This window comes from Pipra filicauda, unplaced genomic scaffold, assembly GCF_003945595.2.
Source record: "Pipra filicauda isolate LSUMZ 115617 unplaced genomic scaffold, ASM394559v2 scaffold40_size4127951_pilon, whole genome shotgun sequence".
In the NCBI taxonomy this organism is placed as follows: domain Eukaryota; kingdom Metazoa; phylum Chordata; class Aves; order Passeriformes; family Pipridae; genus Pipra; species Pipra filicauda.
This window is the reverse complement of record NW_024104543.1, coordinates 1458316-1477786: the sequence shown is the minus strand read 5'-3', so window position 1 is coordinate 1477786 and position 19471 is coordinate 1458316. Positions and strand designations below refer to the sequence as shown.

The 19471-nt window shown below is 36.9% G+C and overlaps 1 protein-coding gene across 1 annotated transcript in view; it reads left to right on the top strand.

The window, feature by feature from the left end:
• The window catches only part of CNTN1 (contactin 1), a 233072-nt gene extending 215157 nt beyond the window's left edge, over nt 1-17915 (top strand). Inside the window, exon 24 of the mRNA XM_027710925.2 lies at nt 15524-17915. Within this exon, the coding sequence (XP_027566726.1) occupies nt 15524-15603 (80 nt within the window). The 3' untranslated portion in view covers nt 15604-17915. The remainder of the gene's footprint in view (nt 1-15523) is intronic.
• Nucleotides 17916-19471: the final 1556 nt, after the last annotated feature.

Sequence of the window (19471 nt, the reverse complement as noted above, 5' to 3'; positions counted from 1 at the left end):
GTGTCTGATGCATTCTTTCCATTAAGAAATGTATATATATGAGCCAATGATACTAATCAAATGTTAAATAGACATTAAACAAGACTCTTGAATTTCTCCATAACATTTTCTTCAGGTCTTAAATACTTTCTGCAGCTCTTTTCTTCACCTCTCCAGCTTCTGAGACTTCTTTTAGGACTGTAGACACTATAACTATATGCACTGTTTCAACTCTGCTGAATGCAGAGATAGTCTCGCCTTCCTACACAACTACTCTCAGCATTATTCATGAAAGGCTTTCATTAGCCATCTATTGCCTTGCACTGGGCAATAAAATGGTGTTCATCTTGTTTATCCAACACCAACTCTAAAGTCTTCTTATAATCCTTGCCTTCCAGGATACAGTCTCTCATCTTTATCTGTACCACGACAGTGTCATGTCTCTTTTTTCCTAGGTGTATAATTTTGCATGTGATTATTACAAAGGACAGTTGGTTTGAATGGCTTACGTTCCCATGCTGTCTGAATTTTTATGAATGTGTTGTTGTCTCTACTTTGCCATTTTGGTTCCTTAAGTGTTTACTTCTGTTTTTGATGAAAAATATTGGATTGACTTCGGTCTACTGCTGTTCACTGTGCAATTGCACTAGAAATTCAGTGACCATTCTTCGATAATTATGTGTTAAAATCTGCCAGTGACTGAATTCTTAATCAGTTGAGCATACCTGTTAATTTTGTCTGCCATATTTTATGAGAATGTTTTGGGGTACTAAGTCAACCACTTTAAAAAAATACATTGTGGATATTATCATACACTCTGACAATCAGTCTTGGCATCTTTTATGAGCTGCAAAAAATTTGAGGCAACTGCTATCCTTAGGACATGTCCTAGGTATCTTTGTATCATACATATATTAGAACCTGTCATGAATGTGATATAAAGACCCTATAGGCTACAGCAGATAGGTTACTTCCCAGACTGGAAGCAGAATCGTCATGTCAGTACAATGTTAAGCCCAAACTGATCAGTCTTTCCAGTGTGACCTGTCCTAAGCGTGCCTGTACAGAATTAGCACCACTGGGAGAGTTAGCACCCTAAAAATGCAAGAGTTTCACAGAGTTTTGTATTGATCTGTCTTCCACACTGCAGACAAGTTTTCATCCACAAATTCTACCATACAGCAGCTGACAGAGAGGGACAGTGCCTCTGGTGACATAGATAAAGGCAGCATTCCCTGGATTCAGTTTAGTAAAGATAGAAAAGGAAACAAAAGTCAGGGTAATCTCTTTGGAATACGTAGTATACAGAAAATCGGGCAAGAATTTCAGGCAATTTCTAGGCTCAATGCATGCTTTTTCCAAAAAGCAGAACAAAGCGTAGTTTTAATGCCTACACATGGCAAATTATGTCTGCTAATTTTTATTCTTAAGGAAATTTTCCAGTAGCGCTTCAGGATTTAGAATAGTTGCCCCAAAAGAATGATAGAGTGATAAGAAGCTTTTAAGTAATGATGATTTTTCTCAGAGAATTCTAAAGAAGAGAAGATGTAGTTTCATAGGAATGTGTGTTTTGGGGTCAGCTGACCAAAATGGAAGTTACATATTTACAGAGAGATGTAAACAGTAGCTAAGGCAAAATATAAGGCATCTTACCAAATTCAGAGGGGAACGATACCTTACCTGACCTTGAGGCATCTGATTGCAGGGTTTGCAAACCTAGTTAATTTCCTGCATATGTGAATGGGGAGAATGAAACAGCTGGGGCAGAGGTTCAAAATAGCCTGTATGCTGACCAGGAATGACCAGATCTTAAGCAAACTGGAATGAGAAAGGAATGTCTATAAAACCCATGTGTTATCCAGGTTGGTGTTTTCCTGCTGTTCATGGGGTATCAAATCCAAAGTAATCTCCATAACACAGCTGAGTTAGGTGTCTAAACTCCCATTATAATTGGTTGTCATCTAAGGTGTAATTCAGAATGTTGAAACCTGTAGCATTTGAGATGCCCCAGATTGCCAGGGGCAATAAACACAATTCTGGCAGCCATGACACGATCTACAGGGGACTTGAAATCTTCTGGATAGGCAGGTGGAGGCCAGACAGGACACCAGAAGATGTCTTTTGGCCTACATTTCAGGTTTAGGAACCCTAACTGGCCCTGAGATCTTTTAGGTATTAAAACTATAGGACATTTTAACTAACTTAATTACATTTGAAAGTCAAATGTGAAAGAAACTAGATGTTATTTCTAACTCAATCCCTTGTTTAAGGGAAAAACTTCCTTTTATACTTTCTTTTTCCTCCTTCTTCTCACAGAAAACCCAGTCACTTGCAAAAGGTGGAGGCAAACATCCTGCAGCTACTTTGCTCTAATATAACCATTCAGCTTCCTACTGGATACACATTTTTAGCTGAGAATGATATAAAGGAAGTTTACCAAACACAGATATCTCATGCATATTTCTTGGAATATATTTCATCTTGAAATATAAGTTCTTATCTCTGTATATATGCCTAGCTGCATTTCAGCAAATAGCTATAATCAGCATAAAATACAGTCACGAACTGTTACATTTTATTGGCCAGTGCCTGTGGTATAATTAGGAGTTTGGGGATATTTATCAAGTCCATTATAGTAAATTAATGAGCTACGCAATTTAAAATTCATTTTTGAGTTACCACAGCCAGATAAAGTTGGAACTACTTGTTTAACCGAAGAAGTCTGTTTCAATGGTTAATAATAGTCTTATCTGGTTTTTTTTGAAATATATTAAAGGCCGAGGGGGTTTTTTTGTGTTTTGCATGCTTTTCAGATTGCAGTACTTTTCCATATTATTAATACTAATGTAATCAAAGCAATCTTGCAATCAGTAGAAACTAAAACCATATGGTTCTTGTTTCTTTTTTAGTTCACTTGCATTACTGCACTGGCCTCAGTGCAATTAATTTATGGCAAAGTAAAGAAAAAACAGAATCAAGCTCTCAAATTTTAAAATTTCATCCAGGGAGGGAGAGAGGAGGCAGTTACTTCTCATTTGGGAAAAAACTGGGGAAAAAAAAGGAAAACACCATACACCTTAATCTTCAAAGGTGAAATCAGGGTAATGTCTCAGTTTAAATAGTGACATGGACAAAGAATAATTTATGTATTTTATATGCTTATAGCAGGAGTACAAAATTATGGCTTCTTGTGTTCACTGCACACATATATATACACATATGAATTCCATTTGCCAGAGGCATGTTTTAGGATCCTGAAAATGTATTTATTTTGAATAATAGCTTTTTCAAAGGACAATGGAAAATTTTTGCCTTTAGTAAATTATACAATCATTTTAATCATTTTATCTTTTAATTTTTTCAGTTATTATTTGAAGGGGACATAAATGTTTACTGCTTTCCTTAGTATCAAGTAAGTCAGGTGATCACTCACTTTTCATGTGGCATAATCAAATATGATTTGAAAATGTCCATCTGTTGCAAAGGCAGTTTGTATAAGAGGAGGAGAATACAGGTAAAAATCACAAGTAATGCTAATGAAAAGTCATCTGTCTAACTAGCGTGACAGTTCTCTGTTACTCATCTTGGATATTCTTATGCAACTGTGACCACAATGCAGCAAAAAGTTTCTACTAAACTAAAAGTACATTTCCAAAAGAGTTCTCCTCTAAAAGAACAGTGATTTCACGATGCATTTGATGTTGTCTCATTACTCAAAAATTAAGTAGAAAATTAAGGACAAAACACTCAGAATACCCTCTAACCTGGTACCTAAATCTGCCTAAATCAACATACTTTGTTCTCTTGATTTTCCTTCATTATCACATTTCATTTTATCACAGTTCTGATTTATTGGTACTGCCTCCTTCCAAGCCTTACTTTGATGAATAAGGCTTGACAATTCCATACATTACAACATATTTGGTGTTATAACAAGCATTTTCTTGAAAAGTGATATTCTCCTTAATTTCAGTTTTTTCTCTTTTTCTTCTATTTGAACTCAACAGTTGGACAGATTGTGGAAATGTTTTCATATCTAGTTATGTTTTCTTAGTCTGCATTATCCTGTGATAATCCCAGTGGTGTTTATTTTGTCATTTATGTTTATTTATAATGGAAAGCCTGTATACAAAAAGTTTGAATACAGTAAAATTTCATTTTTAGCTCTAACGCATGTAAGTAAACTGTGTTGTGATGGTTGACAGGCTCTATAGCTAGAAATTGGATGTGTACATACATGGATTTAGAACACAACAGAGCCTTATAAGAAAACAGTATCACAAAAAACAATAGCAGGCTAGGTTACTCTTTATTAGAGAATACTGACAAGACAGGAATCTGTAGTTCCTGTACATCAGCAAACAGAAAAAAAAATGGCTACTGTCTTTAAAAAGATTGTGTACCTTCCTCCTGCTTTTATCTTCCATCTGACAGGCCACATGCCTGTCTGTGTGAGCTTGGGAACTGCCTGCAAAATCCCCGTTTATGGCTATTGCATGGTCAGTTGAAATCAGGAGAACTCTGCAGTGCCTTTTAACATTAGCAAAATCCCACCAAATTCTATGGCAACTGCATACACCTTGTTACATGCAACTTGTTACCTGTTGGAGATTTTGCTGGCTATCTCCAAGCTTGCAAAAATGCTATAGGAAGTTGTAACTGTCATGGAAGACACATTCTTGTTGGATCTCAGACAGTAAAGACACTGTGAGGGTAATGCAGTTCTGGAGTGAATTCTGGGTGAGCCATGTGAAAAAGGCAAGAAGTCTTCAGCTGAAGTAAGGATGGCTAGTAAGGTAGTCGTGAACAATAGGAAGAGGTAAGTAGGAAAAGATTATTCACTTTCCTTCACATTATGACTGTAATCTAGTAAAGTTAGCAGGCAGATTGAAAACTATCAAATACTCTTCTGCATGACACAGATTTAAATTGTGGAACTTCCCGTGACAGGACATTTTGGGGGACAAATTTATAAAAAAAGGCTTGGTTTATCAGCCCTTACTTAAAACTATGTCCTATAGTCCTGAGCCTTTGACTCAGGAGCTATGGAACAGAAGCTACAAGGTAGCTCAGGAGATAATCCAACAGAGTGGAAAAAAATATAAAAAGAAAATCATATTCTGCATGCCATGATTTTTTTTCCTTTTCACTGCATCCATTACAGACCACTGTTGGAATTGAGCTCAACAGGCCTTTGGTCCGACTCGCTGCAGCTGACCTTATGCTTCTGCTTCAGGAAAGTGTACTGTGAAATGCCTGAATAATATTTAGCTGATGGACAAATGATTAGTTCTACTTCCAAAAGCCTTAAATGCTTTCTTTACTGTTTTCAGCAATTTAGATGTTACCTGCCAAACAGTCATGACTTTTAAAATTTTTAAGGAGAAGATGAAAACTAAATTTTGGTTCACTGTGAAGTCTGAAATACTTTTTTTTTAAAACTTCAGCAAGCTTTTGATTGCCAGTGTTTCAGCTAAAGGTTTGACATTCAGGTTCAGTTTGGCTGAACTATACTTTCTGATTAATTTATCCAGCGTTTGAGATGTATCATACAGGTACTTACAGGTTTTTTATTACGTCAGCACAGGAACACTATACTCCTTCCCCTTTATGAAACAAAATACTTGGTATTTTATATTCATTGTATTCTATCATTAGAAGAAGATGGAAAAATCCAAAAGATCATTATTTAATTCTCCTATGCTTAAATATAGCAACATACCAAAAAAGAATATTACAGAAAAAATCACATAGCTCATAGACTGAATGACAATATTAGTTTTTTTGCTTCAATAGAGTAATACCTTTGATGCAATCATGATTTTATTTAATACAAATGCATATTCTGCTTTCGCCTCTTGGTAGGACATTTAACAGCTGAACTCTATACAGTATTTTCAATTGCTTTGAGAAATCAAAGCCAGCTAAGAAGGGTTTAGAGTGATTTTATTTAATCTTCGGAAGACTCATTAATTTTTTTCCCCTTAATAATCTAGAGGGGATTGCAGACATGATCACAGGAATGAAGGAATGAAGAAGGGAACACTTTCCAGTCATGATAGTTCTTAGGTGTTTTAATTTTCACTAGCAAGACATTAAACTGCCTTATTCATATCCTTGTAGTATTTTCCAGTTCAGTAGTTAACAATCTATCTTGCTTTTGATGGGTGCCTTGGAGTGGTGGTGTACACGTACCTTTCAGTTTTATGCACCTAACCTAACCAGAGTCCCTTTCCTTGGCAAGGAGAGTGATTCAGAAGACCTAGGTTAGACATCTACTGAACACACCTTTTGACAAAACCTCTCTCTTAAGAAAACAAAACTCAATGATTCTCTGAGAAAGGCAGCAGTGATAGTTTTCCAGTTCCTTCAGTGGCAAAGTCCAAGGGACTTCATAAATGCTCTTTGGTTGTAGAGAGGTGCACAGCTTTTTAGTTTAGTATTAGGAAATATCAAAGAGTCTAGTTCCTTTAATAAACACAAAAGTTTAGCATGGTGGAGAGGGGCAATCTTACAGAAGCACATACCTATAAAATGAGTAGTTACAAAGATGATGAATCCAAAGTCTTGGTAATGGCAGATGATACAATATAGGGAATGTAGTGCAGTAACAAGAAATAGCAGTTTGAACATTACAGATAACTCTGTCCAGAGACTAGTGCAGCACTGTAGCAGGTTACCCAGAGAGCCTGTGCAGTTTTCGTGTTTGGTGATTTCCATGACTGAGCTAGACAAAACTATGGCTGATGACATCCAGTGTTGGCGACAGTCCTGATAGGAGTTAGATGTCAGACTAGACAGCCCCAGAGGTACAGCTGGATACAACCAGGCATTTTGTGCTCCTACAAACTGTGTAACTTCCAAACTTTGAATCTACTGACAAGTAGATTAAATGATAAATGTTTCATTAGAAGTACATTTTATACTGTCATTATTTGGCAGGTTTGTATTCGTGTATAAGTAGATTTATTTGTTGCTACAGATATGAAGAGTAGATGAAATCACATATTTGCTAACTTGAACTTACCTTTTAAGTGACAGTGACTGTAGCCAATACTTGTATTTTTGCCCTCTTTTATTTGTATGTATATATATATTTAGGTATATCAAATAGTAGCTAATTACATACTGAAATGCTTCATGCTCTTTTCAGAAAACTCAAAGGACTTCAATGTCAAAATATTCTTGCCTTTAAAGATAGTGCCATATATTTTACTTTCATCATGTTTCAAATTCTGTTCAGAGAAGCAAGAGTTAGAGAGCTAACAACAGATTTCTTAGAAGTAGGTACTGAAAGAATGCTATCTCATCTGTCTTCTGTGCCTGTTCAACACAGTTGTATTAAGCCAGTGGGAAGTGAAGGGAAGAAAGAATATTGTTTCTGTCAAAGTAGGAAGCGTCAGAAGGATCCTTCATCTAAGTTCATGTGAATGTTTCAGTTGGCTCTAGCTACAGAGTAGCTGAAGTAGAGAAATTCTAACAGAAGATCAGTTTGAAAATTTCCCCTGCAGAAGCATGAAAATGTGTTTGATTTTTTGGTTTTCAACTTCTTCTAAACCAAGGCTGAAAGCCATTTTAGAAGATGTGTTTTAGAAAAATCACAGAATCGCAAAATATGCCAAGTTGGAAGGGACCCACAAGGATCATCAAGTCCAACTCCTGGCCCTGCACAGGACCATTCCCAAGAGTCACACCGTGTGCCAGAGATCCATCTTCCTGGGCTCAGTATAGAAGAAACTAAATAAAAGGCTATTTAAACTGTATTGTGTGTGAGGCAATATTTAGATTATATAGGCTATATATTAAAAGACATAGTGATCCTTTCTGTGCTTAAATTCTGTAGCTCAGCATTATTTTCTAATATTACTGAGCAGAAAAAAGTGAAATATGGAACTGAATGTGGCAGCATAAGTCACTCGTGAACAGCTGCCTGAGTTTAGGCACTTGCTGGCTCATTTAGATATTATCTGTAAAAAACTGTTTCCCTCATTTGTTTCCACAGAAGAAGATTTTGTCTTTAATGGGGCTTCTAAGTTATGATTTTCTATAATAATAGAACCCATGATGGGTTATTTCAAATCTTTTTCTGACATTACACAGTATGAAGGTAAAAAGTTTTATCAGCTGTTAAAAGAAGTGTTTGCACTTGGTTACAATGGCTGTTACTACTTCTGTAGTAACTGAGTAAACTCACAAAATTCCTGTGAAGTACAGCTGCAACTATTGCCTGGATCACAGGAGATCCTTCTCTTGCTATTATTTGTTGCATGTACAGCTTTAAGAGTACATTTAAAAAAAAATACTGGTGGTCTTCTACTTAACAATCCTTGCAAAAAATTCTTTAATGGCTATTTTATATGTGAAGGGGAAGAGGTATCTGAGAAGTAAACTATGTTTATTGACAGCTAAGTGATAACCCACTTACTGAAAATTCTCTGATTTTCCTCAGAGTCCAAGTCATCTTTTCATTTTGGCAGCCCAGGTCTGTGGCAGTGAGAATCTTTTGGTGCTGTGTCAGTGGTAGACAAGCCACAGCTCCTGCCTGCCAACATGCGAGGTGCCATTGCTAGAACAAAACCAAACATTTTTTTGGTTTTGGATTTTCAAGTAGGAGAAGGCAGACTAACACCATGGGGTGGACAAACCACTCAGACCATCAGCAGCACTTCAAATACGCTTTTCTTATAATAGTTGTAAAGCTGTTCCGCAAATGCACAGCAAACCATGACACAGCACAAAGCATGGGCAAATGGATAGACAGCTTTTTTTCCATCCCATACATCTACTCTCCTGCAAAAACATTAATTCACAGAGTTGTGAATCACTCCAATGCGCCTTTCTTGAAAGGCTAATGGCACAGGCATGAGGAAAATTTCCTCATGCACGAACAAAGGTACTCCTAGACGAGTGAAAGTTGGACCCATGATTTAGTAATGATGCCAGTGATGCAAATGATGCCAGTGATGCAGGATAAGCATAGTATAATTAGTTCAGTTATTTTCCATTTACCATGAATAGGGATAGCAGAATTTGAATCATGTCAGTTGATACTACCTATTTCTTTTGCAGTAGTTTTCATGAAGATAGTATTTCCAGCTGCGACAAGAGAAATTTCTTTTTAGAAGCCAGTTGAAAGAACTACAAACCCACATCTTTCTTTTATGCAGTTCAACTGAACCTGAAGAAATTTTCTTCCCCCCCTTCTGTTTTTGTGTTCTACCTGAGTAAATACAAAAAAACACTGGGAAACAGATACTAACAAAGCCTAATAGTTGATAAAGAAACCAAGAAATGGAACAGGCAGAAATCCCTTCTCTTTTTTTTCAGTTGGCCTACTTTTTTGCAGAAGCAAGGAGAAACAGAATATGAGAAGGCTTTGCAGTTACATTTCTTAAAGTAGAAAGGAGAGATAAAAGACAACTCTGATGGAATGTAGGTCTTTGGATCCTGGACCAAAACGATAATATTATATACAGGAAAATGGTTAGGAGTTTGGTCATTCTTTCAGAAAAAAACAAATCTGTTTTGCAAAACAGGCACAAAGGCAGACTCATGAATGAGTGTTTTAGGTCGGTCAAAGACTCACCAGCAAAGATACAGACAAAAGCAGGTTTAATATAAAAGTGAAAGTGCAACAAAGCTCGTCAGCAAGGTTCACTATTCTCCTTACTAGATGGTTGAAGCCTGCAAAGAAAAATCAGACTAAAATCTCAAATCAATCAATCTAAAACTAAAATCAGTGTATAATGACCTATATGGAGGCTGGGGATGGAAAAAAGGTAAGGGGTAGAGATGGGAAAGGGTAAGGATAAAAAGGAATAAGGGAGACCCTCCTGTTGCATTACAAGGTTCCAAGTGTACCCCCTTGCCAGACTTAGCCCCAGATTAGACCAGTGGTTTAGGCCTAAAGGTTTTATCAGCTCTTAAACTTAGCAGCACTGAATTGATAGCCTAATTTAAACAATTTAACAGAAGATTTTATAATATTTAGTATAAGTACAACAGTAACTCACAGGCCTAACAAAATTACAAATCTAATGTACTTAAGAATCTAAGAGAGCAACATCATAATACATTTGCTACAGCATATCACACTTCTACGCACGTAGAAGGTATATGTCTGTGAATAAATACCCTTCGAGTTCAGTGAAGTACTCATGTCAAATGCCTTTGCATCGTCTCAGCAGGTGAAGGGAGTGTGGATGTCAGCTCAGGCTCTGTTGTTGGTGTTTGGCAGTGGTCCTCCAAGCATAGTAAATTTGAGTTTGCTGGCTCTAGGAGGTGTCCCACTGAGAGGGAGATTGCTGGTCACAGCCCACTGTGGTCCAGGAGAGCTCAAAGGATCTCACTTAGGAGTGCTGTTTATGGGATTGCAAGGCCATTGGCTTCAGTAATAGTAATTTTCCATTCTGGTTGCAGTTTGGGTTGGTAACTTTCTTTGAAAGTTCAGTAAGAAAAATGTTTTTCCACTTTGGTTGTTATAAGTTTCCAAGTCTGTTCGTTAAAAAACAGGAGCTCGTTAGACAACATAAGTACCTGGGAGCAGACAGTGTTTCTGATAAGCTCAGGAGGAGCTTAGCCCAGATGCTGTTCATCAAAGCTGAGGCCTAAGGAGTGTTTCTGAGATCATAGTGTGGCCCAAGAAGGGAGATGGGGGTGGTTGTACCATCAAACAGACTCATTTCTTAGCAAGTTACAGAATTTACATTACAAATTTAAATCTTTTATAAATTATATAAAATACCGGTCCTGGAAAGAAAACTTTCCCTTTTCCTTATTCTTACTAAACGTATAATGAAAAATGTGTTGCAGTGACTGCATCATTTAGATAGTCAGTCTGCATCTACCTGAACAGCATGTGTGGAGTGTATCTGTAGACAGAAGCAGTGGCATTGCAGATCCAGCTGCGCATGATATGCTCATGTCAGGTTTTACTTTGCACTACCTCTATTCTGGTTCCTGCACGGGGTATCTTCATAGTCCAAAATAAATCCCAATAAAGGGGGTGGCTGAGATACTTGCTTTAAAAACACACTCCTCCTCAAACTAGAACAATCATGTAAACACCCCTCCTTCATGTTCTGTAGCTGGAAACTAGCAAAACTGATATCATCTAATACCAATCAGTTCTTCAACAATCTTTCTTGACAGCAAAAGGAGAGAAAGAGTTTTGCCACAACAGGATCATCTCACGATTAGCTAAGGAATAGCTTGTAGTTTGTATATGTTGGCAGAGCAAACACTTTCCCACTGAAAAAGAGAAGTTATTCACATATGATAGCTTCACAGATGACCAGTAACTAATTTCCTGGATCACAGATCTGATGAAAGTAAGACTTTTAAACAGGTCTCTACATTTTTTTTCGCAAAGCAGTATAAAAAATACTGATGTTGGGAAAAGGGCCAAAAATATAATATAAAATATCATATATACTTATATAAATATAAGTTACATTTAAAGATAATAATGACATAACAAATTGTGACAAAGGCTTGGGAAATACATCAAAGTCTGATTTGTTTTGTTGCCTGTTTCATTTAGGCATTAAATTGATTTAATTTCATTTGAGTATAATAGGAAGACTGTTGCATGCTGTTCAAGATGTCAATAAAATTTAGGATCTCCTTTGAGAAGTATAAAAGATTTCATCCTAGACATTATGTGATTGAGATGGCAATGCAGAATTTAAAATACAAATAGAAAGCTGTGGATCAGTGGGACTTTAGCAGGAGTTCCTGTGATACATAAAGATCTTGCTGAAGGAAAACCCATCCAGCATTTGTTCTCTTCATTTACTCAGACAACCACTTGTAAGAAAGGCTCCTGAGGAGACAGGAAAAAATTTAGGTTAACTGCATGCATCCCACAGAAATTTTGTTTGATGTTAAGCTACATTCTGACTATATGTTTCTGTAGATAGCTTAGTCCTAAACTTAAAAATACCAACTGCAGGAACTGTATACAAGGCGGTAGTAAAGTGTGTGCAAGATTTCACAATTTTTGCTTGGGCTGTTGGAAAAAAGTCGCAAATTTAAGGTGTGTATTTAATTGTTTATTTGAAAGAACTCTTGATATGAAGTTCATATGTGGTGTGTTTGAGTGGTAGGTGCGATACTGATTTGGTTTTGACCTTGACTTTGATGGCTGTAGTTTGCAACTGCTTGAACACTGGATCCACAAGATGCTGGTTGAGAGGACAGATCAGACATTATAACACTGAGGAGAGAAAGAATCTTGAAGCACTAAATATATCCAGCTCATAACTGGCCAGACTTCAGAGGGAGCTTAATAGTCCTCATGTTTTAATTTGCATCCACATGTTTATTTGTACGCATCCATTAAGTCTTTATCTGGTGTTTCTCTAGTTTTTAAAAATTGTTAAAACTGACATCACAATTTCATTAATGCACAGAATTAAATTTTATAATCTGTTCTCAGGCAAAACTTTTATGAACTTCCATTCATGAGCTGCAGGAGTGTACTGGCTGTCATGCACTGGTGAATGGTGTTTCCAGTAAAATATGAATCCTGACATGTGGTTCAGTAATCTAACAAGTGTAAAAAGAAGACATGATCTGTTTAATGTGCATTTATCCTCCTAATATTCCGTTAATGTGCTGTCTAAGGGTAGACAGCACATTAGCTTTCATTGCAGAAAGCTGATAAATATATCTCTGCAACAGTGCCTATACCTTGTGAGGAACTGCTGTAATCAGGTGAATTGCTAACTATTAATTCTGGAGCCAGCGAGAACATCTCAGAGGGAAGGTTTATTATTCCTTTCTCTTTTTACAATAGCAACAGGAAAATAAAAGTTTCTTTATACTTGCTCATCATTCAACTTCACTCAGCAACCTTTTTTTCATATTTTCCTCCCTTAAAAGCATCCAAAATATTTACTTGTGTCTTTCTGACTGCATTATCCTAGTGTGACAAAAACAGAATACATTTTCTGTGGATATTCTTAAACATGAAACCTGAAACGTATTTTTTTTTCCTATGGCTGTTTGTTAATTAAAAAACACTACTTATATTTAGGAATAAAAACTACAGAAAAGATCAATGTGCCTCATAAATCACTAAAAAGTGCAGATAAATATACCACTGTACTTTCACAGTTACCAGAATGTGTAGTTGTTATTTATGAAAATGTATTTGGACATAACATTTGTGTTAATTTTAAGCATAGAACTCCTCAGTTTATGGATACTTAAAAAGCAACATTTCCAATATTCTCCGATATTTCCTTTATTTTATCTTTCACTGAGGAGGATATACTGCTTCCTATGGAAAAAGATACTATTTTTAGAAATGTACTTTTCACAGGTGAATGGAGCTGATGAGAAAGGATTAGTAAGATTCTCATTTTGTTTTTCTGAGTGCTTGGATACTGCAAAGGACTTCGGTAGAAATCTTGACTTCGGAAAGCATCTACAGCAGTAGGAGAAAGGGTGGCACTGGGTACAGAGATGAATTTTGAGACATCAGAAGAAAGAGAAAAAGATTGGAAATAGGTGGGAATAGGGTTCAGGAAAGAGCATGGAGCAGCAGAAAGACTTGGTTTGAGAGAGGACCAGAGTCAGGAGGAATAGGGTGGTGAACATAGAAAGAAGGGGGACAATAAAAGGAGTATGGCTGAAATTATTCTGTGGGAAAAGCTCTACAATTCTGGCTTCATGGCATATGATGTGGACTGTGATAATGATTGTCCCTGGTGGGACAATGGAGAAACCAGGATCATGTAGAAATACTTGTTTTCACCTTTTGTGGTAGAAACAGAAAGGGAAATAGCTGTCTTGGTCTTAGAGGTTGTCTTCTGAATATATCCCTGATGGCGTCTGCAGAGAGCTTCTCCCATGGGTCAGGAGACACTGCCTTTCATATGTGCCTCTCTAATAGCACTTAAATTCACTACGGAAAACCAACTGTAAACAAGTCAGGCCTTCTGTATGCAAGTGGCTTATGGTCCCCTTTTTGTTAGGTGATTTGCTAGGGGACAAGCTGTACATAAGTCTATATGAACACCTCTAGGCACATCCTGTTGTACGGTATTTGGTCACCTCATAAGCACACGGGCATACATCTGCTCCTTGGACAGGGAGAGCACACACTGATTTTGGTTATCAATCAATTTCATTTCCATCTGGTTTCCTTACCTTCTCCTTTTTGTGGATAGGAAATACTGTAAGAATTAAATACTTGAAGGTAACCTCCAGATGTTTATTTGGACAATTCTCACTTGAAACCCACATGTTTCTTCAACCTCAGGATCTTATCAAGAAAGCACCTTATTAATAGGAGGTATAAGATAGACACAAAACTAAGAATTAAGCTCTTTATTTAACCTGAAAGATGCTGAAACTTCTCAGTCAGACATGGAAAACCTACAGATCTGTCTTTCTAGGAGCCTACATGATGCTGGACCAGATGATGTGCTTTAGTTGTTCTTGCAAGAGATCTGAAAGAAAATGTGACTGCTGTTTTGGGACCTAATTCTATGAAAGAACACTTGAAAATTGTCATTAGGTAAAATAGGGCTGCCTGCTGAAATCTGTGCTGTTTGGTTTGTATGTTACCTTTTCAGTATGGTTTTTCTTCACTCAGCATTTGCTGGAAAGCTGTCCAATGGGACTGTTACAGCAACTCCTTAGGACTGTCACCACCAGCTACAGGCATTTCTGTTCTTTATGTTCAACAGCAAGATGAGCAGTAAGCTGGGTTCACCACTGCCTATCTACCATCCTGATATAGACAAGCCCTCTCTGGAATGAAAGAATAGCCTGTTCTCCATCTCCTTTGGCCTGTCTCCAAGACTGACAGCCAGGCACAGTTTGGCTTTGTTATTTTTTCATATAGATGCCTTTTAACCAGAAGCTGAACCACGGCAACACAAGCCACTTAACAACAGCAGTTCTTGTGCTTGTTTGCCAGAGTGAGTCATGTAAAGTTTTTAAGCCTTAGATTAATATTTTCTGTCTTAAAATATTTGTTTAAGAAAGACCCCTGTGACTTTAACAGATGTAAATGCCACACTGGTAGAAGTCAGCCATCTGGACTTTGTAATCTGTCAGGTAAACAAACAGACCAGGCTCTTTGACATCTCTCAGATTATTGCTTTTCTTATGAACATTAACATTTCCAAAGATGTCTCTTTGCTTCATCACATTTCAAAGAACCCATTAATTTTGTTTTAACATGCTAAAATATTTATTTTGACCTTTTACATTCTGCTGTAATAACCTCCTGGCTTGTTGGACTTGCCAAATCAAAATACACTGATGTACACTGAATGGCCTTGTTTACTGTATAAACACACTGCATAAACAGCTCTTGCAGAACAAAAGAGTGGGTCCTTCTCTGTATTGTAGCAAGTCTCCTTGTCTGTTTCAGATTATCCATACAGGTAGGGGCTTTCCTGAGACATGCCAGCTGGCTTTCCAGCCTCTATACCTTGCGGACTTGCTCACATCCAGGATTATTCCCCCCACTGTGAGTAGTGCTGAAGTAAGACCAATACCGTGTTGTTATCTGTTCGATGCACAGGTGCCGCTGTTGGAGTACCGACTCTGCTCCTGGTCCTGGTGGTGCCTGCCCTGGGTGTCCTTGCCTGCTCAGGATTCTGAATGTAGCTGGATTTATCTTGTCCTCTGCCTAACACAAAGGACTCCCTTTGAAGATGAGGACCGCGACTCTTTTTGATTCCTGTGGCACCATCCTAAGCCAAAAAAATTACACTTTAAAATGAATTACCCTACCGATTTCCTATGAACTTTAAGAGGACTGAGGCATCCAGGAACTCCTTCATGAAGTAAATCAACTTTTGAACGGCTAAGAAATATTTTTAACTTGTTCCAATATGCCTTATAAAAAACACTTATGCTGATCTGTGACAGTTGCATGATTTGGTCCAATGGGGCAAGTTACAGTGTTAAAACCCAATAACATAGGCTGTACAGTGAAAGTAAAATCACCATACGTAGGTGCTTTAACTTGAATAACAAATTGTGAAATATAATAGAGATTGAAATGTTGATTGTATGTGATAAATGTAAGAGTACTACGTCTGTCTGTACTATCCTATATGTTTTGTGTACTGCATATTTTTGAATGGCCCCGTCATCATTTATTGGGATTACTGGTTTTTAGAGAGACAGTCAAAGCAAAAACATTTCATTATTTAGAGGTGTATTTCTTGAGGCTATTGGATAGAACTGGAAGGACTTGAAATAAAAGTCAGTGATAAGGTTTTTTTTATTTTAAATATGTTCCGAACACCTGAGACGTGAATAGCATGCTCAGCTTAAAGGAATTTACCTGCGCTTCACTGACACGGGTTTTACCATATTCTTTTTTTAAAAGAATTCAATTGACAAAATCTATTATGGTCATTGTTGCTGATTTGAGGAGTCAAATGTCAGCTTTCAGGGAAGCAGCGTAATGTATTTGTTTTTATTTAGTCCTATTACTACTATTGTTATTAAGGTAGCAATATAACACTTATGAGTTTGGAGATGGAGTCCATGCTAAGATCAGCCAAGTGGACCATGAAATGGTAGGAAACATATGTTATTTTTTAAAGTGAAAAGATTTAAAATATAAAAAAGAAAAAGATATACAATAAATGGCAGAAACAGAGTAGCACAGTAAAAAAATTATTATATTTACATTTTTATGCTGCAGACGCCAGGTGTTACCTTCCTGTATTGAAGGCGTACATTTGGGAGAACTATATGCTTTTTCAAGAACTTGATATTATTCTAATGTTCATAGTGTTGTAAATAAGAGTTTTAAAGTTCTGAGACCATTTCTCTATTTCATAGAGTACTGAACAATCCAACTGTGTGTTAGTACGTGAAAGTCAGATCCCAACTGTTAGTCAAAGCTAAATGTTTACTATGGCCTTTGCAAAATGGGAACTCTTAGAGATAGAGAATGTTTTTGTTCTGACTGTGTCTAGAGTGTTTCAGTGTTGGGTTTCTTTGTTGGTTTGTTTGGGTTTTTTTAAGTTGCTAAAGAAATGCACATTCCTTTCATTGTCCATGGTGTGATGGGAATTAGTTTGAGTGTGAATGGTGAAGAAACACCGTGATATTGAATCAGCTGGCTCAAGTAATAGTGCAATGTCTGATGCTTCAAGAATTATAAGCTTTGAATCATATTTTATTAGCACAACCTTGCTAGCTACTTAGAAATAGATTTTATCTTTGTAGAACTGATACTGTAGGGGTCTGTAATAATAATATTTACATGAAGCAAGGATAGATCTATTAATAATTTACACCCCTTTCTTTTATTTGTATAATTTTGTACTATATATTTACATGTAAAAGCATAGAGTCTTCATTAAGAAATATCAATAATACTGTTTTAGTTTAATTTTAACTATTTGTTACAAGATGAAAATTTTTTAAATGTGTGAAAGTGATAACTTCCCTATAAAGGAATGTCAAAGTGTCAAACACTACTGAGTTTCATAAATTGTATAATTATTTGAAAGAGAAATGAGCTGTCTTCATACATAAGAAACTAATATGCTGTAAGCCTTCTGTAAAAAAAAATGTGGTTTATGGTGTTTCATTTGGTTTTGTTTTTTTGCAGTATGACTCATTTTTGTATAATCTACAACCACAACTAAATCTTTTGCCAAATGCATGATTGCCTTTTACTTTTCTAATACATGGTGTAAGAAGCAAAACTGTTTCATTTTTGCATGGAAATGACCTGGAAAGGAAAGCCGCTTCTTTTTATTAAATCAGCAACACAGATGAGGTAGGTGTCACATACTGATCAGATAGCTGGAGATTTTTCTGTTTCACATAATTGTGTGAATTTGACTGGGACATTCAGTTTCAAATTGTTGTCAAGACAAACTAACTAGTGTATCATCTGCTTTAAAATGCAAAGTTCTTAATTAAAGTTTATATAGATAGACATATTTGTTGTTTCTTTATATTTCAGGAAAATTGATATTACTATTATTTGATACTGATGAATATTGAACTGGTTTTTTAGTTACTTTTTATCTTTTTTTTTTTTCCAAATGAGTAGAGCAGGACTGTGCTTTGTCCTTTTTATGAATGAAAAGTAAATTACAATTAAATAAATGTATTAATGTTACTCAAAGTACAATAGCTGTCTTTTGAGTTGGAGCTTTCTAATTTCCTAACAGTGATGTAGTCATCTGTGACAGAATAGATGTGGATGGAATGAAGTCCTGTGTATCCCTGCCCTGCCTTCTTGTGAATTTTGCTAGAGTTTAAGAGCTTCTATGGCTATTTTGCTTTGATTATAGGTGACATAGATAGAAAGATTTCCTAACATCAATAACAGAAGATTCTGACAGCTTTCTTGCATTTTTGGAAGCAAAAGATAACCAAACAGAGTATTTTTTCAGGTAATTTTTTTTACTCCAGTAGACAAATGTTGTAGTTTAACCCCGGCCAGCAACAAAGTCTCACACAGCTGTTTGCTCACTCCCTAATAGTGAGTGATGGGGGAATCCAAAGAGTCAAATTGAGAAACTTCGTGGATTGAGATAAAAACAGTTTAAACAAGAAAAGCAAAAGCCACACACACAAGCAAAACAAAACAAGGGATTCATTCACCACTTCCCATGGGCAGGCAGGTGTTCAGCCATACCCAGGAAAGCAGGGTTCCATCATGGGTAATGGTGACTAGGAAAGAGAAATGCCATCTCTCTGAATGTTCCCCACTTCCTTCATCTTCTCCCAACTTTATATACTGAGCATCACATCATATGGGATATCCTTTTGGTCAGTTTGGGGTCAGCTGTCCTGGCTGTCCCTTCCCAGCTCCTTGTGCACCCCTCTCCATTTCTTCCAGACGTGATTCATTTGTCATTCACTTTTCTACCACCTTTTGCTTTTGGGTTTATTGATTCCAGGAGGTAGGAAAACATGATTTTTTTTATATAGGAACAACATAATTGCTGACCTGGTCTTTTTCTAATCAGTACTGATTAGAAGCTAGAAAGTACTAGAAGTACTGAGCAATCTGTCAGGAACACAGGGTCACAGAGAGCATGAACTCAGTTAACACGGTTTATTTCCCTACTTTGCATCTTCCAGAATGTCTTTGCTGCAATGTGATAACCTGGTGGCTTCTGGTCAGTGCTCTCCCCACACTCAGCCTTCCAGCAAACGTAAACTAAAATGGGTATTTCCATAGAGCATAGCAGAACAGGAGGGAATATACCTAAGTTTGGTTTTATGTTTCATGACAATATTTTCATCAATAAAGGATTTACATGCCATGGCCATATTTACTCCACCTGAACTCAGGTACCTCCCATTACCAATATATGTATGGGAAGCCAGCCAGGCAGGCTTCAGTGAGCCATTTAGCCCTGAGACAGGCTGATCACCCTCACCTCTGTTCATCACATGCATGGCTTATCTTGGAGAGCTGTGCTCATTGCTGAAGTTAGGTGGGACCCCACATGGGTGACTGGCTACCTCCCTAGGGTTATAA